The 25676-nt window shown below is 49.1% G+C and overlaps 1 protein-coding gene across 2 annotated transcripts in view; it reads right to left on the reverse strand.

The window, feature by feature from the left end:
- Window positions 1-17729, reverse strand: part of TC2N (tandem C2 domains, nuclear) — a 40937-nt gene extending 23208 nt beyond the window's left edge. The window contains exons 1-3 of one of the 2 annotated variants that reach the window (XM_083167869.1): window positions 17683-17729; window positions 3678-3798; window positions 818-1048 (exon numbers count right to left, since the gene is read on the reverse strand). In XM_083167869.1, the coding sequence (XP_083023995.1) occupies window positions 818-1048; window positions 3678-3738 (292 nt within the window). In that variant the 5' untranslated portion in view covers window positions 3739-3798; window positions 17683-17729. Of the gene's footprint in view, window positions 1-817; window positions 1049-3677; window positions 3799-10194; window positions 10314-17682 lie in introns of those variants that run through there. The other variant, XM_083167868.1, reaches the window with a different exon arrangement.
- Between the last annotated feature and the right edge of the window lie 7947 nt (window positions 17730-25676).

The following is a 25676-nucleotide window of genomic DNA, read 5'->3' on the forward strand; positions in this document are numbered from 1 at the left end:
CCACATTACCGTTCCCAACTAAATCATGAAAAACTCATGTGGACCTGTTCATGTGTCAAGCTTTTTTGAAGACTACTTTTTCTCAATGTTGTCAGTGTCAGCCTTGTGCATATCGATCTTTTGGTGTCAACCTAGGCACTGTAGACCTATCATCTGGACACCAGACCGGCCATTTCAGAACCAATATCCTCTAATCTTGTCATTAAAACTTTCAGCAACTCCAGGAAGAATATTAATTACGGGAAATATATCCCCTCCACTGCCATGCCCCCCCCCCCCCCCCACCCTGACCGCAGGAAGAGCAGTGCGGCCAGGAGCCAGAGGTTTCCTGTGCAGTTGTCCCGGCACCTGGCGATAACAAGAGTATATACTGTATTATGTATGTGTGTGTGTGTATATATATATATATTCACATACACACACACACGCTAGTTAAAAGCCTGTCAAATGCCAGCTTCTGCAATGTACTTTCACTTTGAGCTAAGACGGTTTTTACTTTAACTTTGAGCTGTGACAGTTTTTAGCCCACAAACTCTACACCCCACCCCCAGTCCCTATCTGCTCCTACCTCCAATATCTGTCTTCACAGCTCCCTCTCTACATATTCAGTAAGTATGAAACAGATCAATGGCCCTGCAAAAATTGCTTTCACTTTCTGCAACAACATCTTTTAGCACACAAAGGAGTAATTTGTCGGTCGAGTGGCTTCTGGTGGTCACTGGCAGTACTTCACCTGATAGAGGTGAGTAGATAGATAGATAGATAGATAGATAGATAGATAGATAGATAGATAGATAGATAGATAGAGTGGTAATACCTTTTAGTCCGTCCAGGTGAGCGGGGCTGCCCACAGTTGTTGGCTGGATGTAGGAAGGTTTGAATGTGGGCACTATGAATGGAACGTCTCTCCCATCCGGGGGCAGCTTGGACAGTAAGTAATCCTCCGTACACCCCACCTGCCGTCTAATGGAAACAGCAGACATGGGGGGCAGGTCTACGATGTGGGTCCCTTTCCTGGCCGTACCAAAGCTTCCTGGGTCAGTCAGTGCTGAAAATAAGCAGATCATTTAGATGACACAGAAGCAAAGTGTTGTTACTATAGGTAACGTAGACACTCGTGCCCCAGATCTGGGGGCATCATGTGTAACTAGGTGCATATTCATCAATACTTGGAGAGAGATAAAGTAGCACCCAATCAGCTCCTAACTGTCAGGCTGCTCTATAGAGGGAGGGACATCTCCATGTGGGGGAACGTGCTGCAGAATGAAGCATTGCCCCGCAGTAGCTCCGGGCATCCCATCACCCGCGATGCTGTGCCAGGTACCCATCTTTACTAGAGAGGCCAGGGACACTTAACCCAGGGGCAAATTTACTAAAGCTTAGAAAAATTTTAAGTGATGATGTTGCCCATAAAAACCGATCTGCTTGTGTATATAATTTCTATATTGCATGGGAACTTTTTTGTTTCACCCTAAGTATAAGATAATTATTTGGGGAAACAATGTTGCTTTCCCCAAATGGTCATTCAGGGGTTACAGAAGAGAAGACTGACCCCAATAGGCTAAGGCTAGGTACACACCAGAACAATCCTGATTGATCTGCATCCGGTCTAGATTGACAGTCATAAGGTTGACGACGAAAGGTCAACATGCACAAGTTCGACATTGACAAAACATCAACAACAGCAAAAGGTTGACACATGAAAAGTTGACCTTTGCACTCAGCACACTTTACCCTTCCGTCAGAGTCCACGTGGATGGTACAGTATGAAAAGAAAAAAGAAAATGAAGAGAAAAAAGTAATGAAAAACTCATGTCGAACATTTCATGTGTCAACCATTGTCACGTCAAACTTTTGGTGTTGACTGTCTATCTAGAGACTGTCGACCAATCATCCGGATCCCCTGTAACTTGCAGCATACCTGTAGCGGTGACATATTGCCGCACTCTTTAGTAACCACGATTCTATTCGCTGACGATTGGCTAGGCACGAGCAGACCTAGATGTCATTGGCTGCTGGGCTGTCATCTGGCCATTCTCCCTGCCAGCAGCTGCCCTCTGACAGACGAGCTGTGATTTCAGGTGGCCCTGCTGGGAGGCTCCAGGTTTACACAGCTATTTACTAAGGGAGGCGTACAGAACGCATGTACTATCACGTCCTCTCTGTTGGCCCCTGACCCGAGGCACGAGGGCCACCAAACACGGAATTAACCCTTTGCCTGTCACTCCGATTACCCAGCACACCAGCAATCCCAGGGGGGTTAAGCACTATGGGGGGGGGGATTTAGGGTTAGGCTGTGGAGAGGGTGGGATAGGATTAGGCACCTAGAAGAGGGTTAGTGTTATGCTGCGGGGTGGGGGTGGGTTAGGTTTAGGCGGCAGGATGAATGGCGGAGGAATCGCTGGGATTCCTGTGTCACAGATCTATCCCCCTCCAATCTCTCAGGAAGCTCTGTTGGTAGCTCATAAAACCTAATACTTCTGTGTTCCTGCCTGCACTGTCCTGCTAACATTCTGCCTGGTTCTGCTGCTGCACAAGAGGGAAAACTAGTGATGTCAGTGGGCTTAGGCTAGGGGGCCCCCTAACAAATGGGCGTGGTCTACAGTATGCCCCCTCTCCTTAATCTGGCTATGGGGAGGGCAGCTATTCTCTATTGTCCTCTAGTGACTATTTTGATTACTTCGATGTACACAGGGAGACAGAAAAAGCTTCTGTAACCCTTGGCAACCAGATTTATATTCAAAACAGTATTAGAAAAACTAAAAATTGTGTTGCTATGAATACAACATCATCTTTCTGTGCAGCAGTATTCAAAAGCAACAACAGTATTCCTACTCTCTGTAAGACATTTACTGATTGCTATCCCCAATTACCTTTCTTACTGACTGCTATCCCCAATTACCTTTCCTTACTGACTGATAACCCAATGTACCTTTACTTACTAAATTATAGCCCCCCCACCATTGCTTACTGTCTGATAACCCCACGCACCTTTCCTTACTAACTGATATACCCCTACCGTTCCTTACTGACTGATGACCTCACGTACCTTTTCTTACTGACTTATGGCCCCACGTACCGTTCTTTACTGACTGATGACCTCACATACCTTTCCTTACGGACTGATACACCCCTACCTGTCCTTAGTGACTTAAGACCCCACATACCTTTCCTTACTGACTGATGACCTCACGTACCTTTTCTTACTGACTGGTGACCCCACATAACGTTCCTTACTGACTGATGACCCCATGTACCTTTTCTTACTGACTGATGACCCCATATACCTTTCCTTACTGACTGATGACCCCATGTACCTTTCCTAACTGACTGATGGCCCCACATACCTTTCCTTACTGACTGATGACCCCACGTACCTTTCCTTACTGACTGATGACCCCACATACCTTTCCTTACTGACTGATGACCCCACGTACCTTTCCTTACTGACTGATGACCCCAAGTGCCATTCCTTACTGACTAATAACCCTGCATATCTTTCCTTACTGACCGATGACCCCATGTACCGTTCCTTACTGACTGATGACCTCACGTACCTTTATTTACTTACTGATGACCGCACGTAATGTTGCTAACTGACCTATGACCCCACGTACCGTTCCTTACTAACTAATGACCCTGCGTACCTTTCCTTACTGACTAATGACCCCACGTACCTTTCCTGTGGTCACCTTGGAAGCACCCTTTACAGCAGCTTTTGATGAACTCGCCAGCCATCCTGCGTATGCCGCGCTCGCTGTCACCCACAATCAGAGATCAGATGCACCATAAATGCTTCTATTAACCAGAGGAAGAAAGTTTTGCTGATTAGAAAGTTAAATATAGAGGAAATGTTACATTATGTGCGTGGACATGTGGGGGAGGGGTTATGCAAATGAGGTTGTGTCATTCTGGCCAAATATTAGATTAGATAAGAATATGATTGTAAAAGATGTAATCTCATAGTCACAGAGCAGACACCCGTCATTTCCCAGCAGTGTTTCATCATGCGGGAACTTCTGTCCACTACAGCCACATGCAGCAATGCACCACGCCATGGAGTCCACAACAGCCATGTACAGAAATGCACCACGTTATGGAGTCCACTACAGCCACATGCAGCAATGCACCATGCCAACGAGTCCACTAAAGCCACGTGCAGCAATGCACCACACCATCGGGTCCACTATAGCCACGTGCAGCAATGTGTCACACCACAGGGTCCACTACAGCCATGTGTAGCAATGTGCCACACCACGGGGTCCACTACAATCATGTACAGCAATACACCACGCCATGGGGTCCACTACAGCCACATGCAGCAATGCACCATGTCATGGTGCCCACTACAGCCATGTACAGCAATGCACCATGCCATGGCGTCCACTACAGCCATGTGCAGCAATGTGCCACACTATTGGGTCCACTACAATCATGTACAGCAATTCACCACACCATGGGGTCTACTACAGCCACATGCAGCAATGCCCCATGTCATGGTTTCCACTACAGTCACGTACAGCAATGCACCATGCCAGGGTGTCCACTACAGTCACATACAGCAATGCACCTCTCCATGAAGTCCACTACAGCCACGTGCAGCAATGCACAATGCCATGGAGTCCACTGCAGCCACGTACCATGCCAACGGGTCCACTACAGCCACATGCAGCAATGCACCATGCCATGGAGTCCACTACAGCCACGTGTAGCAATGCACCTTGCCAACGGGTCCACTACAGCCAAGTACAGCAATTCACCATGCCATGAAGTCCACTACATCCACATTCTGCAATGCACCACGCCATGGAGTCCACTAAAACCGCGTGCAGCAATGCACCACTCTGTGGAGTCCATTAAAACCATGTGCAGCAATGTACCACACCACGGGGTCCACTACAGCCACATTCAGCAATGTGCCAAATCACTGGGTCCACTGCAATCATGTACAGCATTACACCACGCCATGGTGTCCACTACAGCCACGTGCAGCAATGCACCATGTCATGGTGTCCACTACAGCCACGTGCCACACCACGGGATCCACTATTATTATTATTTCTTTATTAACAGTTTCTTATATAGCGCATACATATTCCGCAGTGCTTTGCAGAGTATAGTTGAACATTCACATCAGTCCCTGCCCCAGTGGAGCTTACAATCTATATTCCCTATCACATGTACACACACACAGACATTCTAGGGTTAATTTTGTTGGGAGCCAATTAGCCTACCAGTATATTTTTGGATTGTGGGAGGAAACTGGAGCACCCGGACAAAAGACATGCAAGTACGGGGAGAATATACAAACTCTGCATAATTAGAGCCATGGTGGGTATTGAACCCATGACCTCAGCGCTATGAGGCTGTAATGCTAACCATTACACCATCCGTACTACAATCATGTGCAGCAATGCACCATGTCATGGTGTCCACTACAGTCAAGTGCAGCAATGCACCATGCCAGGGTGTCCACTACAGTCACATACAGCAATGCACCTCTCCATGAAGTCCACTACAGCCATGAGCAGCAATGCACCAGGCCATGGAGTCCACTACAGCAAGTGCAGCAATGCATAACGCCATAGGGGCCACTAAAGACCCATGAAGCAATGCACCATGCCTTGGTGTCCACTGCAGCCACGTGCAGCAATGCACCATGCCAATGGGTCCACTACAGCCACGTACAGCAATGCGTCATGTAGTCCAAAACAGCCATGTGCAGCAATGCACCACCCCAACTGGTCCACTACAACCAAGTACACCAATGCACCATGCCATGAAGTTCACTACATCCACATGCAGCAATGCACCACACCATGGAGTCCACTAAAAGCGCGTGCAGCAATGCACCAAGCAGTGGAGTCCACTACAGCCAAGCAGCAAAACACAATGCCATGGGGTCCACTATTTTGGGGGTTCATACTAAAATATAAATTGCAGTGTAAATCAGCCAGTGTTTACCCTGCACAGAAACAAAATAACTCCCCAAATATAACTCTCTGCACCTGTTACATATGCCCCCTGCAGTGCTGCATGGTTATTTTTGAACATTGTAACCCCTGAGTGTCGCCGCCACTGATTCTGATAACTGCTGCCTGCATTAGTATTCCACCCCTGCAGAATAGGTTTTTTTTCACATTTTTGTCCCAATGTTTGCCTGATTTATTAACCACGTGGATACCTATTGGGAAAAGTCCCCTGTCTAACACTTGGCGAAGGAAGCCATCTTGGAATGAACAAGGTGTGCCCTAACCCCAGCAATTGAATACCCCCCCCAACAATAGAATATCCCCCCAGCAATAGTATATCCACCCAACAATAGAATATACTCCCAACAATAGAATATACCCCCAGCAACAGAATACCCCCTCCCCTCCCCAACAATAGAATATACCCCCAACAATAGAATATCCCCCCAGGCAATAGAATATCCACCCAAAAATAGAATACCCCCCCAACAATAGAATATCCCCCCAGCAATAGAATACCCCCCCCCCCCCTTTCATGGAAGCCTATTACATTGTGATATTCGGTATCATAGAACTACTTTTAATATAATTATCAACAAAAGAACCTTACCAACAAGATGAATGAGAATTATTATATTTAGCTTAAAAATAACTTGTCTCTGGCACGTTGGAGACGTCTAGGAAATGGCTGAGGTGCAGCTGAGATATAGAATCTGGTCCCAATGTGCACCGGGATCTACACTGAAGGTTACAGCTGTTGGCGTTGGCAGGGACGAGATGTTTGCACAGGACAAGGGAAGGAGTTGGATAGAGCGCTGCTCCTTACATAGCAGAGACGGTGCAGGACCGAAGTGAGACTCCAGGTTGCAGAGTGAGGGAATAGGCTGCACTTCCATGTTTGTTCCTTACTGCTCTGTGCACTCTGCAGCAATGGATGTCAGTTTGGCACCAGATCACAGCCGTCACATTGTAATTTGGTGGCGAAATGCGTTTCTGACTTTCTGAAGAGGCAGAGGGGCACATTTATTGGTGCTATTTTACATGCTATCCCCTGAAATCTGCAAAAATTCAACATCCCAGTCAGTACAAATGCATAAATCTCCCAATGGCGTTAGCAGTTGTAGCCTATATGGGCTGCATTGCGCACATTTTGGGGGTTATAAAATGTACATGCTCCCCTGCGTGTACGCGCAGGTGAGTGATGTTGAGCATCTGCGCATGTGCATTTATGTGCATGTGCAGACACTGGGTGCAAGTGGGCACCTAGCAGTGCGGGCGGGGGGGCGGCCTATGGGAATGGGCAGCATTTCATGGGTGCTCCCATGGTAATTCCCCCATGACGCGGTTGCCGGGGACGTCAGCAGATGTCAGCTGCCCGCCTGCTTCCCGCAAAGAGAGCCCACAGATGTAACAGGTGTCTTACATCTGCGAGCACTGTAGAAATCATTTGATGGTCGGCAATGCTAAACATCCATTTGCAGGCCTACGGGGGAACGCGGCATACGAGGGGAAGGCGGGCAGCATTAATTCCACACGCAATTTCACAGCATTGCGTGTAGACCAGAATAAGGTCCTTTATCGCAGGTGCTGTGACCTTGTGCTGGCAGACTTTAGCGCATGTGTCAAAGCAGAAAGATAAGTGTTCCCATATTCAATTTATTTCTCACTTGTCATTGTACAGTTTCTGATTGTCACCCCCAACACTGGTGTAAAATCTACACATTTTATAGGTATTGTATAAGAGAGAATACAGTATGTTGTGCTTTAAAAACTGTATAAACATATTTCACATGTGCAGGAATTTGACAGTGGTAAGCTGCAGTGAAACACGTGGCCTGGGCTAACAGTAGCAAGCTGCATTGAAACCCATGGCCTTGGCTGACAGTGGCATGCTGCAGTGAAACATGTAGCCTTGACTGACAGTGGTATGCTGCAGTGAAACGCGTGGCCTGGGATAACAGCGGCATGCTGCAGTAAAACGTGTGGTCTTGGCTGACAGTGGCATACTGCAATGAAAACCATGGCCTGGGCTGACAGTGGCACGCTGCAGTAAAACACATAGCCTGGGCTGACAGAAGCATGCTGCAGTAAAATGCGTGGTGTGTGTTGACAATGGCAAGCTGCATTGAAACGCGTGGTTTGGGCTGACAATGGCATGCTGTAGTGAAACACGTGGCCTGGGCTGACAGTGGCATGCTGCAGCGAAACACATGGCCTGGGCTGACCATTGCAGTGAAACACGTGGTTTGGGCTGACAGTCACATGTTGCCATGAAACGCGTGGTCTGGGCTGATAGCAGCATGCTGCAGTGAAATGTGTGGTCTGGGCTGACAACGGCATGCTGCAGTGAAATGCGTGGCCTGGGCTGACAACAGCAAGCAGCAGTGAAAGCGTGGCCTGGGCTGACAACAGCATGCTGCAGTGAAATGCGTGGCCTGGGCTGACAACAGCATGCTGCAGTGAAACGCGTGGTCTGGGCTGTGTCGTGTCTGCCAGAACTGATAACAGGGTTCTGCTGTATTCAGACCGATTTCTTCATAAGGGGATGGAGCCTTTCTGACGCAATAGGACCATATCAGTCAGGGAACCTGTACAGACACCGCAGATGGTCACTTAATACAGTATAACGTCTGCCAAAACCTACAGCTCTATCGCAGTTACCTCCAACCACCACCACACACACACACACACACACACACACCCATGGAAAGTCTCTGTGCTATAAATTTGTAAGATTCCAAAACAAATCCCCTGATAAGTGGTGGAGATAACCTTCCCTCAGCGAGGAACGCACCTTGTTATGTAAGAGGAAGGAACCAGATCCAGACAAACCGGGTGTTAGAATGAATCCAGAGGTCGGGTGGATCCTAATCAATTTTACTGAAGACATTAACTGTACAACTGCGCAAATGGACATGGTGGCCGGCGCACATTGATAGACAGACGTGGCGTCGTTCCCGTGCAGCTGATACATCAGGGCCACATTTAACAATTAGAAAATATTACCAGAGCCGGTGCGAGGTAATACAGAACCGTGGGCATAACTCCAGTCTCCAGCTTACTGCTCCCCCCATCACCCACCAATACCCACTCTCCAGACCCATAGAGGAACTTGTGGAGGGTGCGTCTTAGAAGTTCTACATCTGTCAATTGCACTAAGGTTAACAATCTCTCAGAGTCATCCTTCATTTTGGGATAGACTCAAGTACACCCCGATTCTAGAACCCCCTGGCAGCTGCCTAATGTTATAAAGGAAGTCCTGTAAGTCCATGAGGATTCTTCATAATAGGCCTGGTTATTTCCTCAGCAGGATTTGTGCTTGTGTACGGTGTTTTGTTGGCCACGGCGCCATGTACACCGCATGTCCCACATACTGCGTTACCAACCGGAGAGGGCAACACCAAACAACACGCCTCAAACTTTCCAGACATTAATAGTAACTCAAACTTAATTAATTTCAGTTTATTAGCAATGGTATAATAATATAACAACAATCTATTACTAAATATTTATATTACATTCAATTACATTCATTCATGGGGCAGTACGGATGGTGTAATGGTTAGCATTACTGCCTCACAGCACTGAGGTCATGGGTTCAATTCCCACCATTGCCCTAACTGTGTGGAGTTTGTATATTCTCCCCGTACTTGCGCGGGCTAACTATGGGTACTCCGGTTTCCTCCCACAATCCAAAAATATACTGGTAAGCTAATTAGCTCCCAACAAATTTACCCTAGAACGTCTGTGTGCATGTACATGTGGTAAGGAATATAGATTGTAAGCTCCACTGGGGCAGGGACTGATGGGAATGTTCAACTATACTCTGTAAAGTGCTGCGGAATATGTGTGCACTATATAAGAAACTGTTAATAATAAAAAAGAATACATACAATCGGAGCCACAGATTGGCGAGACGAGACTTTGTACTGTAATTAGTGAACGCTCATTTAAATATTACCGATTTTTTTTAAATGTCCCACTGTACTGCGTATTATGCACAGGTGATTTCTCGATAATTACACAATACATTTACACAGAGGTTCTACCGAAGATCTATTACAATATAGAGAAAGTTTACGCACTAAGGACACGTTAACTATAGCCTGAGTAATACGGGTCCTTCTGTTACAGGTAACAATGTATAGTCTACACTCCCAGCTGATTACAGGTTAGCGAGAAGCAAACACACAACTTTGCAGAAAGTGAGAATGTCACATACCTGTGTCACGGCTGCACAACCCCTCACATTTGCCAATGACGACTGCTGGAGCTCATTGCTGCGATGACTTATTGGGTTGTGTTACTGTCACACTACAGATGTTGTTGCATTCTCCTCTTGAGGACACAATGAGCCCTTCTAGCAGCTAGTGTCGGACTGCAGAACGCTGGCCCCTCCCACCGGCTGTGTGTCACGCCCAGGACTGGGGGCTCATTGGTGCAACCAATACAATGCAAGTCAGACACACAACACAGTACCACGGGATTACCTCACAACATTTACACCAGTACCAGGTACTTTATATGGAGTTTCACAGACGTGTGGTCATTTATGACCAGTTGTTCATATGATTTGTCTTGAATGGTCGACAGACACATGGTCAACATATGGAAAAGTTGACATTCACTAGGTTGAAATAGACAAAAGATTGACACAAGCAAAAGGTTGACGTGGAACAGGTAAACACATAAAAATAGTTTTTCACTTTTTTTGGTTCCAATGTCGACATGGACCCCCAATTAGTGTAGCACGTATCCTCACATGGCTCGCTTCGCCCGCCATGCTTCTAGCAATTGTAGTCCATGTGAATCGGAAAGTATGAAAAAGCCCAAAGATTTTTTTTTTTTTTAGAAAAACTCATGTCAACATTTTCATGTGTTGACCATTGCAATGTCTACCTACTGCGTGTGTAGACCTTTTGTCAATGTCAATCTAGTGCATTTTTTTTTCCATATAGACCTAGACACTGTGGGGCTTATTTACTAAGATTGGATGCCACCCATAGCAACCAAGCAGAATGTACTTTATATTCATTTAGCGCCTTCTAAAAGATAAGAGATAGAATCTGATTGGTTGCCCATAGCAACATCCCATCTTCAGTAGAATTCCCATCTTGGTAAAGATAAACCCTATTGATCTGTCATCTGGATACAGCTGCAACCCATCATTACGTATCTCTGTAATAAGCCATGATATATAATGGATCTTATTATATACAACCCATAGGTGCGTAGAAGCGCTACATCATATCTGCCACCTCCCACATTTATGTTAATTAGGCAGATTCTTCATTGCCAAAAATGTAAAACTAGGGATGAGTCTGATTCTACAGAAATATGGCAACATGCAGAGAGTAACTGAATCCCCGGAACGGGGATGACAGATGGTATAACAATCTCTGGCATGGATAAGGGATAATTCATACCTCCCAACTTCTTGGGAGCCAGAGGAGGGACAGGGGACTGCGCGCTGTAGGCATGTTTGAATTTTTTTGAGGTGTGGTCTTATTTCGGGGGCGTGGCCTATACTTGCGGCTCCCCCGCAAGGCTACGCCCCCATTTTGCGCTATGGGGGCATGACCCAGAGGCTCTGTGAGCCTCTAGCCATGCCCCCTGCCCCCTGGCTGCGGGTATAGACGCTGTGCGTCTATTTGGGGGGGGCATGGGGGAACAAATTTTTTTTGGGGGGGTGGGAACTAATGAAAAAAGGAGCACTGGATGTTGCGTAATGTAAATATGTAAAATTGCTGGGTGGCATAGGGCCTGATTCAGACCGGATCACACAGCTGCAATTTCGCAGCATGTGCGTTTATTGAACAACTGCACAATGTGCATGGTATGCTGTGATTGATTAGCGCTGACATCATCCGCGGCCTCCTTCACCCCTTGGCCAAAGCAGCGCGGACTCAATGCTGACTTACTCAGCGCTGCGTCCGAGGGGAAAACCATTTGATGTTGAGCAGCTTCCGGCGGGTTGCGAATGGATGTACACCCGTCCACGTTCATTCCCAAGGTGAAGTTTTTAATGGAACAGGGCGGAAGGATAGGTGTGCGAGAGGAAATACCGGGGCCACTTGCTTGTGTTTGCCCCCCAGGCTGAAAGTGGCCAGCTAGCCCCTGGGTGTAAGCGTGTTAGGGGAGAGTGTGTGGCGTCAGTTTCAGGCCGGATATGCCTGTATTAGGGGAGGGTGTGTGATGTCAGCACCAGGCCGGATATGCCTGTATTAGGGGAGGGTGTGTGATGTCAGCACCAGGCTGGATATGCCTGTATTAGGGGAGGGTGTGTGATGTCAGCACCAGGCTGGATATGCCTGTATTAGGGGAGGGTGTGTGATGTCAGCACCAGGCCGGATATGCCGGTATTAGGGGAGGGTGTGTGATGTCAACACCAGGCTGCATATGCCTGTATTAGGGGAGGGTGTGTGATGTCAGCACCAGGCCGGATATGCCTGTATTAGGGGAGGGTGTGTGATGTCAGCACCAGGCTGGATATGCCTGTATTAGGGGAGGGTGTGTGATGTCAGCACCAGGCTGGATATGCCTGTATTAGGGGAGGGTGTGTGATGTCAGCACCAGGCCGGATATGCCTGTATTAGGGGAGGGTGTGTGATGTCAGCACCAGGCCGGATATGCCGGTATTAGGGGAGGGTGTGTGATGTCAACACCAGGCTGCATATGCCTGTATTAGGGGAGGGTGTGTGATGTCAGCACCAGGCCGGATATGCCTGTATTAGGGGAGGGTGTGTGATGACAGCTCCAGGCTGGATATGCCTGTATTAGGGGAGGGTGTGTGATGACAGCTCCAGGCCGGATATGCCTGTATTAGGGGAGGGTGTGTGATGTCAGCACCAGGCCGGATATGCCGGTATTAGGGGAGGGTGTGTGATGTCAACACCAGGCTGCATATGCCTGTATTAGGGGAGGGTGTGTGACGTCAGTTACAAGCCGGATATGCTGATATTAGGAGAGGGTGTGTGATGTCAGCACCAGGCCGGATATGCCTGTATTAGAGGAGGGTGTGTGACATCAGCACTAGGCCGGATATGCCTGTATTAGGGGAGGGTGTGTGATGTCAACACCAGGCTGCATATGCCTGTATTAGGGGAGGGTGTGTGACGTCAGTTACAGGCTGGATGTGCCTGTATTAGGGGAGGGTGTGTGACGTCAGTTACAGGCTGGATATGCCTGTATTAGGGGAGGGTGTGTGATGTCAGTTACAGGCCGGATATGCCTGTTCTCATCTCAGCCGCCTAGTAAAGCCTCATTCACATCGGGCATTTTTGCCCAGCGTGTAATTCTCAAGGTGGGATTTCACTCTGGAGGGTGATCTCTACCTGAACGCTGGCCGCTGCGAATTCGCGGTTGTGAAATCAGGTCTGAATTACCCCCCGATCCGGTCAGGGTGATGCACAGACTGTTCTGCCCAGGAGCCAGGTATAAATACAGAACAGAGGCTCCAGCAACCATGCCAAACACACGTTTACTGCAAAGCTGTTGGTACGGTGCCCGGGCACGCTAATGCAAACACAACACACATGCAAATCCTGTAAATTGCTTCCTTTACATTATTATATGTATTACTGGCCTGTGTTACATGGTTACAGAGCCGGTCTCTCCGGAGCTACAGAACATGGAAGAGTCCGGACTGGTGGCCGGCATGTATCAGATGGATGTAAGTGCCCGGACCTGCCCCATGTAGATGGGGGGACAATGACCCTATAGTAACTGCTTACACATAATATTGTATTATGGGCATGACCCGCCTCCCCCCCAGCACCTAACCTACTGGCAGCATTCTTCCTATTGCAATAGCAGCCGATCATCGATAGTTGTCAAATATCAATGCCTTGCTAGTGATGGTCGATGGTTTTGCCTTCGATGGTTGAGCAAAACTTTTTCTGGGTCACAGAGCTTTGCCCCAAAACCGGTGGCCTGCTAAGACCCAACTTCATTTTTACTTGGCACGTGGTCTGGCTAGGACTTGTTAGCGTTGGGCATCGAGTGGCGCAAACCAGCGATGGTTTCCCATAGATGGTTTATGTGTCATCAATGGTTATCGCTGATGGTACCATGATGATAACCAGTGATGGATAGCCCACCGATGGCCACCCCTACCTATTGGTCTCTATGGGGTCTGCTATATTGCACAATTTCCCCGGTAGGTAATATGGTGCAATACATTGTAGCCTATACACTATATACCACAGACACTCCACATCTCTCCTGGGTATATGGGGCTATCGGTACTGATCCCCCAGCCCACTGTGCCACCTTCCCCCCCCCCCACACACACACACTCTGTTCGTTGTGGCCGCTCGCACACGCTTGTGCAGAAATGCGCAGACGCATGTGCAGGTTAAGAAACACTGTGCTCCTATGCGAGTTTGCATGGGAGCGCATCAACCAGAATAACCCCCCGAGTGCGTGCAGCAATCGCATTAGGCATGAAATTAACAAACTTAGTGACTGAGAATGCGAATGATTAGCGATTGCAGTGCAGTCTGAGTGACAGGAAGCCGGTGTTTCTGGGTGGAAAAATTGCATTTTGTGGGTACGTTTGAGAAAATACAGGCATTTATGAGGAGGGTCTGTGATGTCAGCGCTGTGTGTATGCACAAGGGAAGCAATTTAGGCCCAGGATAAGGGGTCACATAGAGGAGTGTTATTATAACATACCAGTTGAATGTTCCAGACTGCAGCAATATACAGATCATTATTGGCTACTGAACTCAACCACACCGAAGCCAGATACATAACTTTGTGTAATACACTCTGGGGGTTATTCTGATTCACTCAGAAAGGCACATCACTCTCTAATGGACAAAACCATGTGCACTGCAGGTGGGGCAGATGTAACATGTGCAGAGAGAGTTAGATTTGGGTGGGTTGTGTACTTCAAACTGATAACTGTATTGCAGTGTAAAAATAAAGCAGCCATTATTTACCCTGCACAGAAACAATAAAACACCCAAATCTAACTCTCTCTGCACATGTTACATCAGCCCCACCTGCAGTGCATATGGTTCTGTCCATAAGAGAGAGATTGTGCCTTTCCGAGTGAATCAGAATAAAGCAGGGCTTGTGCTCCGCAGCCACAGTCGGGGCGGGGGTGGGAGCCAGCGGCACTGGGGCGCAGCACGTTGTTCAGTAGCTTTTGGAGCCGGCCGGAGGTAGGAGTCCGACCCTCATATACAACTCTGCTATGGCAGCAGCCAATAGCATACTTCTCTATCTCTGGCTTTCTGTGTGAGGACGCTCAGTGACCCTGACAGGGCAGGGTCACTGAGCAACCTCACACAGACAGCCAGAGAGCTTCCCCTTCCTTCCTGCCCATCGCTCCCCCTTCCACCCTGCCCGGCGCCCACTGCCCGTCCACTGTGGCCGCCACTACCCCTCTGCACTGCATGTAGTCAGAGCGACAGCCAGCTGCTGCCAGGCCCAGCACCAGGGGGGTCGCCAAAGCAGCCCCCCACCCCATTGCCCGGCTCGGCGGGTGGGCGGGGCTTCGCGAACCGATGGGGGCGGAGCTAAACGGGATCCGGTCGGGGGCGGAGCTACATGTTGTGATGGCTGCTGCTGCCTGGGCAAAAGGGAAGTGATGCTGCTGTGCAACCACAGTTCCAGGCCTGCCCAGAACCAGCCAGACTGCACTCTGTGGATGTTCTAAAGGTAAGACTGAGGGTTATAGTATGTGTGTTTATTTGGGGGGTGGGTTAGGCTCAGGGAAGGTGGGGGGGTAAGTGTTAGGCTAAGGGAGGGGTAAGAGTTAGGCCTCAGGGTATGATGGTTAAGTACTAGTGGGGAGGGTCAGAATTATCCTGTGGGGGGTCAGGACGGAGGGTTAGGGAGCTCGTCAGCATAAAGAGCGCAGGTGCGGGGCAATTGAGTGTGTCGTGGGATATCGTGCAGGGTGAGGGAGTGCATCAGTGTGATAGAACGCAGGCAGGAGGGTGAGGGAGTGCGTCAGTGTGATAGAACGCAGGCAGAAGGGTGAGGGAGTGCATCAGTGTGATAGTGCGCAGGCCGTGGGGTGAGGTAGTGCATCAGTGTGATGGAACGCAGGCAGCACGGTGAGGGAGTGTCAGTGTGATAGGACACAGGCCACGGGTTGAGGGAAAGTGTCAATGTGAAAGAGAGCAGGCCGCAGGGTGAGGGTCAGCGTGATAGAGCGCAGACAAAGGGGGAGGGAGTGTGTCCAGTTTATGTTCCAGCATGGGAAGGAATTGATGATGTTTGATGGAGAGGGGGGGCGGCATAGATTACAGTTTATGGGGCCCCATAATTTCTGTTGTCGTCCCTGGCCGTTACAGAGAGCCCGCTGTGCACCGGCGAGCACCCAGCACACAGGTAAAAAGTGTGCTACTATAACTGCACATTTAATCCAGGATGCGCTCCTCCCGCTACTCTGGGTGGGTTGGGGGTGGTGGGAAGCAAGGGAGACGTCTGGTCCCCTTTTAATATATTTTACAGATCTCAATGTGTTCCTAGTCTGTTCTCAATGATTATATATATATATATATATATATATATATATATATGTATGTATATATGTATGTATATATAGTTGAATGGAGAGATTGGCACGCTCGGAGGGAGGTAGTAGACAGTATGGGGCCCCTGGTGCCATCCAAAGTGTGGCAGCACTAGATACAGTGATCCCAACATTTTGACCCTATCTGGGTCTTTGTCAAGACAGCAAGGAAACCACATCAGCGCATCACGGAGGTTGGAGGCCAAGGCACGTGCCCCCTCTGTCAATTAGGTAATTATATTTTTTTAAATCTAGTTTAAGCCAGGAGCTGACACCAGAAGCAAGAGCCGCGAGCTGGAGTCTGAACCTCGCGGGAGCCAGAAGCAGACAGGTAGAGGCGGGAGCCTGACCCTCAAAGCTGCCTGGAGCTGACACCAGAAGCAAGAACCAGGAGCTGGGGTATGAACCTTGACCTTTGAACCTTTGACAGTCGGGATCCCAACGTCGGGTGAATGGCTGTCGGGATCCCGACTGTCCGGACACCGTCCGGCACCCCTCCATTTCCGTCTACCCCACTCACTCCCTCCCCGCCTTCCCCTCTATCCCCCTCACTCCTTCCCCACTATCTCTTTCTGTCACCTCTCTCTCTCCCACTGTCACCCCTTGTCTTTATCTCCCCAGCCCCACAGGCTGCAGAATAGACGCTGTGCGCATGCACCTATCTGCAGCCTGAGGGGCTGCTGGGGACATAGCCAGCAGCTCAGAGAGCCACTAGCCATGCCCCCACAGCAGCAATAATGGGGCATGGCCTCACTGAAATAGGCCACGCCCCTATTGCTAGGCCACACTCTGAAAACAGATAAGCCCCCCACCTTAGGGCTGCTTTAAGGTATTTCCCGGGCTGGATTTTTTTCCCAATCCGCCCCTGCACTACACACAGGACACACAGCATTGATAACACTACACACAGCACACAGGACACACATCATTAGTAACACTACACACAGGACACACAGCATTAATAACACTACACACAGGACACACAGCATTAGTAACACTACACACAGGACACACAGCATTAGTAACAATACACACAGCACACAGGATACACAGCATTAATAACACTATATACAGCACACAGTGTAGCACTTACAGAGCACAGAAGAGAGCTGCCAAGTAACACACTGCGCCCGCTGTACCCATACCATACAGCTAATAAATAATATAAAGTGCTGCTACCTGTCATTGCAGTGCCCTGGGGGTCCTGGGGGCAGCTCCTGGCTGAGGCTGCAGGGAGAGAAGTGAGCTCTATTGTAACTGGGAGGTGTGACTGGGTGTAACATTGGAGGTGGGGTGACAGTCTGCCAGGCAGGATGGTAGGGGCACCACCTGGTGCCAGCCTAAGTTATCAGCAGGCAGTCCTTGTGCACTGGATGGCAATGCTACTGTCACTGTTCCTGTCTTATGCTGGTGCTGGTGCTGCTGCTCTGGATAATTATTTGGGGAAAATATATATATATATATTTATATTTGTATATAGATAGATAGGAAGATGTGTCCAAAAAAAGACAGCGGCACTCCAAGGGAACCTGACAAAAAGTGTATTTTTACAACAGAAAAGGGGTGAAGAGCTGCGCTAATAAAAATATCAAGTACCATGGAAGAATACACTTACACAAAGGGGGTGTTTTTTGTATTTTTACTGAATATATTAAATCGTATTTTAATTTTAAGAAAAAACAATTGTACATTAAAAATATATATAAAAATTCATATACTTTCCAGGTGGCCACCTAAAGACATATATCAATATACATTAGTACATAAAAATGCAATTGGATGAATTATAAACGTATACGTTTTATAGTAAAACAGGTGTTTGTACTACACCCTATAATTTGCAAAAAAAAGGAAAAAAATCAATAAAAGAAACAAATCCTGTCTCCGTATATTGATACCACTTTAAATTTAGTGGTTGTAGTGCAGTCACTATTTGTGGTTATAATCTGGATTGAAAGTGTGTATGCAGACGCTGAGTGCGCGTCTCTCACCTGCGCCTCCGTGCACTGCTGGCTAGGAGATCTGGGTGTCCCTCCGGAGCAACGGTGGAGGGGAGCTGGCCAGGTGGATGTTGTTGCTGGCTGCCGCTCTTACCCTCCGGACCCGTGCCGCTATTGATGTTATCGGCGGTGTCGTCTCTCTCACAGACGCTGGGTTCACTGGTGAATCATTGGAGTTCTCAGATGTGCCGGATGGAATATGCAGCGAGGTGGCAGGTGGAAATCGCCGGTGCAGGTGCCGTAATTTTTCTGCTAGTTTTGTAAGTTTGCAGGTACAGGTTCCACAAGGCTTTATGCACTGGGCAGGCTGGAAATTCCCCCTCTAACGCGTTTCGCCCCTAACAGGGGGGCTTTTTCGACTCTTTGCTGGATTCCAGGTAACAAGTGCTGGTTACAGGTGCTGGACTGCAGGTAACAAGTGCTGGATAAAGGTGCTGTATTCCAGGTAACAAGTGCTGGGTACAGGTGCTGAACTGCAGGTAATGAGTGCTGGATGCAGGTGCTGGATTCCAGGTAACAAGTGCTGGGTACAGGTGCTGAACTGCAGGTAATGAGTGCTGGATGCAGGTGCTGGATTCCAGGTAACAAGTGCTGGGTACAGGTGCTGGACTGCAGGTAATGAGTGCTGGATTTCAGGTAACAGGTGCTGGACTGCAGGTAATGAGTGCTGGATGCAGGTGCTGGATTCCAGGTAACAAGTGCTGGGTACAGGTGCTGGACTGCAGGTAATGAGTGCTGGATTTCAGGTAACAGGTGCTGAACTGCAGGTAATGAGTGCTGGATGCAGGTGCTGGATTCCAGGTAACAAGTGCTGGGTACAGGTGCTGAACTGCAGGTAATGAGTGCTGGATGCAGGTGCTGGATTCCAGGTAACAAGTGCTGGGTACAGGTGCTGGACTGCAGGTAATGAGTGCTGGATTTCAGGTAACAGGTGCTGGACTGCAGGTAATGAGTGCTGGATGCAGGTGCTGGATTCCAGGTAACAAGTGCTGGGTACAGGTGCTGGACTGCAGGTAATGAGTGCTGGATTTCAGGTAACAGGTGCTGGACTGCAGGTAATGAGTGCTGGATGCAGGTGCTGGATTCCAGGTAACAAGTGCTGGGTAACAGGTTCTGGATTGCAGGTAACAAAAGCTGGGAAACAGGAACTCTAAAGAGCATGAACTGGAGCACAGGTTGAAGCTTCCTCCCAAGGGATTGACAAAGCACTGGCATCTGCATGCCCCAGAGAGATCAGCTCTCTAACGCCGGAGCCCCAGGAAGATGGTCGCGGGCGGGAAAACTGGACGATGCGCTCCCCGCCCTGCACCCTGACGGACGGCCAGCAGACCGGGCTATGCGGAAGCGCTTCTGTTTTGGAAACACTGGCCGCACGCTGATTGGCTGAGATTCAGCCAATCAGCGTGCGCCGTGCAGCCAGTGTTTCCAAAACAGAAGCGCTTTCGCATAGCCCGGTGGATAGCACTGGTTATTTCTTATTGACTGCAGGGACCCCCCGCTGCCGCCGCCAGCTTTACAGCGGCGCAGGACAGGTACCCGGGCAGCAGACACCGGGGCGCCCCCACCCCGACTTGCCTGGGGCGCTCTGGTGCCTTGCATCGGCCCTGATCAGTATGTATGGGCTTTGGATGTATTAAAGTTTTATTTTTAATGGGTGTCAGTGTGTGTTTATTTAACTATTTTTTTTTACTGTGGAACTACAAGTGCCACCAGGCCCTTTAATGCCCCGCATGCTGGGATTTGTGGTTCTCCAAGTCCCAGCATGCGGGGGAGGCTTGCTGGGACTCATAGTTCCACGGTATAAGACAATAGTTTATCATCTATTTTTTACACCAAATATCAGCACGATGCCCACCGCCCAGGGGCATCGAGGACAGCCCCGGGCTTCAGCATGGGCAGGTAAGTTCTGGAGTGGGGGGACCCCTTTATTGGGGGGGTCCCCACTCCCCCAGGGCCCCTGCCCATGCTGACCGGTTAGGGGGATGAATGCTTTGGCCCGGCTGTGGCATTACCCTGCTGGCTGGTTGGGCTCGGTGCTGGTTCTTGGGGACCCCTACTAATTTTTTCCCCAGTATTTTGGGAACCAGGACCGGCCCTTGAGCCGGGGCTGGTTATGCTCAGTAGGGGGGACCCTACGCCATTTTTTTAAAGTTTTTTTTTAACCAGAAATCGCAAGTTTTGAAATGTGCACATTTTCATTCCATTAAATGTCACCAACACACCAAAATATATAAAATTAAAAAAAAAAAACATACGCATACATTACATTTAGTTCATATATTTACTGTCATTTAACATAGGATATGAGATTTTAATACAGGCATTTTAACCAGGGGTACCATTACACATGTGTAGGCAGACTTTGTTTAAACTGTATTTAGACTGTGCCTAGCCTGTAGTCAGACTGTATTTAGACCGTGCGTCTTCAGTGTAGACCAGTTTAGTGGCACTAGGCCACAAGCGTGTGTAGGGGGCGTAGGCCCACAGTGTGTTTCAGGTGCTGAGCTGGGACCCCTGACCATCAAGGGGATAAGGACGGCTACGGTGAGGATAATTTGTGTGGTATCTGTTGTTGTGTTGTGTGTACTCCGCCCCCCCCCCCCCTCCTTCCCTGGAGCGTTTCCCACCCAGGTTACACCCTCCATGTTCCACAAGCCATGTAACCAGTCCCCCAGTGGGTCCCCTCTTTTCATTCTTCCACAGGTAGCATCGCATCGGAGCCCGGAGGAGCGTGCAAGCGGAGTACCGGTCCGGGACCATCGTCGGCACGGAAGTGAGAGACGGAGGACGGCAAGGTGAGTAAACGCAGGGATTTGCACCAAGCCCTGCCCCCAGTGCTCTCACAATGTCACTATGATCAGACCGAGCGGCCCCTCATAGAGGGGGGCCTGGGGTACTGTATCATCTATCTGTTACCTGCAGCAATAGTAGCAGCCTCTGTACACACTGGGACAGGACTCAGGAGAGCTAGTGATGTCACTATGATCAAAGACCTGGGGCCCTGACAGAGGGGGCCCAGGGTACAATATCCCCTGCATACCCCTCTTATTTGGCTTACCTATCATGAAGCCTGTGCTACCCCCGGCTGGTTCTCCAGGGTTATTCATGTAGTTTATATCCAGAACAGGTACAAATCATTGTTCTGATCTTGTGAAACATGAACAAGGAAGGAGGAGCCGCGCCACAGGACAATAGGGACCCGAGCGGACACAATGGGCTCCGGAGCTTTCCTGTCTGGTCTAGTAAGGGCCAGTTCTCAGGTATCATCCTCCGGTACAATTCTCCTCTCCAATTACAGAAATATTCAGCAAAACCTGGGGGAGATGTTTTACAGCACGGAGCAAGATAAAGTACCAGGCAACCAGCTCCATCCTAACTGCCATGTTACAGGCAGTAAAGCTAGTCCTGTACTGATTGGTTAGTACTGATTGGTTAGTACTTTATCTCTCTCCTATTTATCTCTCTATCCAAAGTTTAGTACATCTCCCCATTTGTCTCTCTCCACTTTATCGTCCTGATTTACTAAAGAAGAAATGTGGTAAAAGCCAGTTTATCAGTTTTTTTTTTTCTTACTTCAATTACGAATGTACTGATGCCCATCCAGTGGGGCTTCGAGATGGAGGATGATGCCAGCTGTAACTATGGGCTTCTCTTCGCAGTGCTGTGTGAGGGATCCCTCCCAGCATGCCCTACACATAACAGCATTTCTGTGGAAAAACAGAGAGACTACCAGGTCACAGACCCGAATGTCCAGGCACGGCGCTGATCACAAAGGGCAGCTCTTATGGAAGTACAGTACATATACCAGTGATTTTCAACCTTTTTACCTTGCGGCACACTAAATAAGATTTTAAAATTGCCAAGGCACGCCATGTGATTCCCACAGGGCAAAACACATTGGCCCCCACAGGAAAAAACAAACCTCTTGGCCCCCATATAAAAACAATCACACTGGTCTCCACAGGTAAAACAAATAAAATACATTGGCCCTTTACATGAAAATAAGATACCAGTAAATAACAGTTAAACTGGTGGTGGCTGTAAACTGGTTTGGGCATCTCTAGATCTGGGGGCACACTTGAGAACAGCTCAAGGCACACTAGTGTGCCACGGCACAGTGGTTGAAAAACACTGACATATACAATGAGCATCGATAGGTGGCAGGTAGTACCGCAAATTTGAGGTGGGCTTGCTTGATTCATACAGAGCCGGCCGGGGGGTCACTGAGACCCCCTGGTTTGGGTGAGGGTCTGGTGCATTTCATTACATTACCTTCTATGCTTCTGCTACAGACAGCCGTTCCCAGCTCTCCGACATGTCAGAGATCCACCTATTACAGGATTAGTGGGGTGACTTTATGGGCTTTGAAATATGATGAGCAGCCAGAGTGAGAATGTGCAGCTCCTGCAGCGTCCTATTAACCCTCTATGTACCATACTGCTTCCATAGGAAACACTGGGGCAGATGTATTAAGCCTTAACAAGAGATAAATGCAAGGGTGATAAGGAGAGATAAACGTCCAGCCAATCAGCTCCTACCTGACTCTTTTCAAACACAGGATGTAACATGGCAGTTATGAGGTGATTGGCTGAACGTTTATCTCTCCTTATCACCCTTGCATTTATCTCTTGTTAAAGCTTAATACATCTACCCCACTGAGTGGGGACCCTGGTTTGTGGGACTATAAGGCCCCCATACATTAGGCCGACTTGTCCTAGGGACAAGTCGGACCCAATTCTCCTGCGAGACGCCCGGCAGCTCCCCGGGAAGCTCACATACCATGTGGCACTTGATGTGCCATTTTTTACATGTGATAAATCGCATAAGATTTATCACATATAAAATAAACCAGGGAGCTGCCGGGCGGTGAGGAGCAGGGGGGGGGGGGCGGGCACCAGCGGTGCTGGTGAGCAGCGGCGGTAGTGGGGGCTGGCAGCAGCATCTCTGGGTGCCGCGGGGGATGCCTGTGACAGTGGGGCGGGCGGCGGTGATAATCACTGTGCTCTCACTGTGCAGCTTGCTGGCAGCAGCGTCTCTGGGTGCAGCGGGGGATGCCAGTGACAGTGGGGCAGGCAGCAGTGATAATCCTCATGCTGTCACTCAGCGGGCGGGCAACGGCAGCTATTACATCTTTAAAATAACATGTCAAATGACTATCCGCCTTCTGATTGGCTGAGATAGCGCACTCTCAGCCAATCAGCGTCATTTGACATGTTATTTTAAAGATGTAATAGCCGCCGCTGCCCGCCCGCTGAGTGACAGCATGAGGATTATCACCGCTGCCCACCCCACTGTCACCGGCATCCCCCACTGCACTCAGAGACGCTGCTGCCAGCAAGCTGCACAGTGAGAGCACGGTGATTATCACCGCCGCCCGCCCCACTGTCACCGGCATCCCCCGCTGGGCGCTCATTCTCCCCCCCCCAGCCCACTGCAGGAGGTCGAACGTGATCGTACCTGCTGAACGTCCGACCTCCTGATCCGGTCCGATGCGCACAGGACCGCACATCGGATCAAATGTCAAACACATGCGATTTTGGGACGATTTCACGCGATTTATCGGCCCAAGTGCCGAAATCGCATAGAATCGGCCCAAAATCACATAGTGTATGGGGGCCTTAAGACCCTGCATCTGGTGACAGTACATTCGTCTGCGGCAGTCCTGGTGTGTGGCTTCAGCAACGTGGCCTGGCTGGCTACTAATGGCCTAACTGGCTACTAATACCCCATGGCTGGCTACTAATGCCCTGGCCAACTACTAATACCCCCTGGCCAGCTACTAATGCCTGACCGGCTACTATTACCCGCTGGCCAGCTAATAATACCCTGGCTGGCTACCAATACACCCTGGCCAACTACTAATAACCCCTGGCCAACTACTAATAACCCCTGGCCAACTACTAATGACCTGGCTGGCTACTAATACGGCCAGCTACTAATACTCCCTGGCCAGGCTACAGGTTGGTCTTGTGTTGTAGGTGACTTGTGCCAGAAGTATTTGAAATTCATAAAGACCAGTTTTTATTATTACCGTTTTTTAGGTCATCCCCTAAAAAATACCTGGGCCCGAACAGGCTCTCCACTGCCCTGTACATAATGTGTTGGGTAAAACTGATATTTCTGGTATAGGCAGCAAACCCCTAACAACTTTCTCTTTCTCGCAGCAGAGACGGTGTAATGGTTAGTATTGCTGTCTCACAGCGCTGAGACTATTCCCACCATGGCCCTAACTGTGCAGAGTTTGCATATTCTCCCCGTGCTTGCGTGGGTTTCCTCCGGGTACTCCGGTTTCCTCCCACAATCCAAATATATACTGGTGGGTAGTGTTCCCGCTAGGCTGTTTTAGCGCCCTGCTTATACAGCCTGCCTTCCTCCCTGCAAGTGAGACTGGGGAAGCCCGGCGTCGCTGTAAATAGTGATGCCCGGCGCTTCCCCGGCAGTGCAATGCCTTCAGGGCGGCCGGGCCCGCCCCTTTTCTTCAAGTGGCACCCTTTCAAGCGGCGCCCTGCCTGCCGAAGTTCCTAGAAGTAACACTAAGTAGGTATATACAGTTCGGTTAATTGGCTGCTAACAAAATTAACCCTAGAATGTCTGTGTGTGTGTGTGTGTGTGTGTGTGTACATGTGGTAAGGAATATAGATTGTAAGCTCCACTGGGGCAGGGGTGAATGTACATATATTTTCTGTGCAGTGCTGCGGAATATGTGTGCACTATATATATAATTGGTATTAGTGTGATGATTTTTGTGCTATTGTCCATTTTTCATATCGTCTGGTGACTCGGAGACCCCTATAGATTGGAGATTTTGCACATCCGCAATCCTGATACACAATACATAGTACACACGTGTGCATGGTCACCTAGACGACCTCGAACGCTGCTGCTGTGTCTCCTGGATCCATTGTTCCTGGTAACATCTTGTCCATTGTATGAGTTCCCTGCAGGGAGAATGTAGTAAGGGAGTTTATCCCCATGTGGAGCGATACATAGTAACAGACCCAGATACCTGCAGGAAGGAATGTAGCGCCATGCCTGGGAGTGACAGCTGGTCTACAGTCCCCATTGTGTGCACTATAGGATGTGAGACCTCCACAGCCGGCTGGAGTCTTTCTCCTCCTCACACTTCCATTCAGTGTCTTCTGTCTGTCATATTGGTCACCATTTTGGGCACAC

Source organism: Crinia signifera, chromosome 12, assembly GCF_055691185.1.
Source record: "Crinia signifera chromosome 12, ASM5569118v1, whole genome shotgun sequence".
Taxonomy (NCBI): domain Eukaryota; kingdom Metazoa; phylum Chordata; class Amphibia; order Anura; family Myobatrachidae; genus Crinia; species Crinia signifera.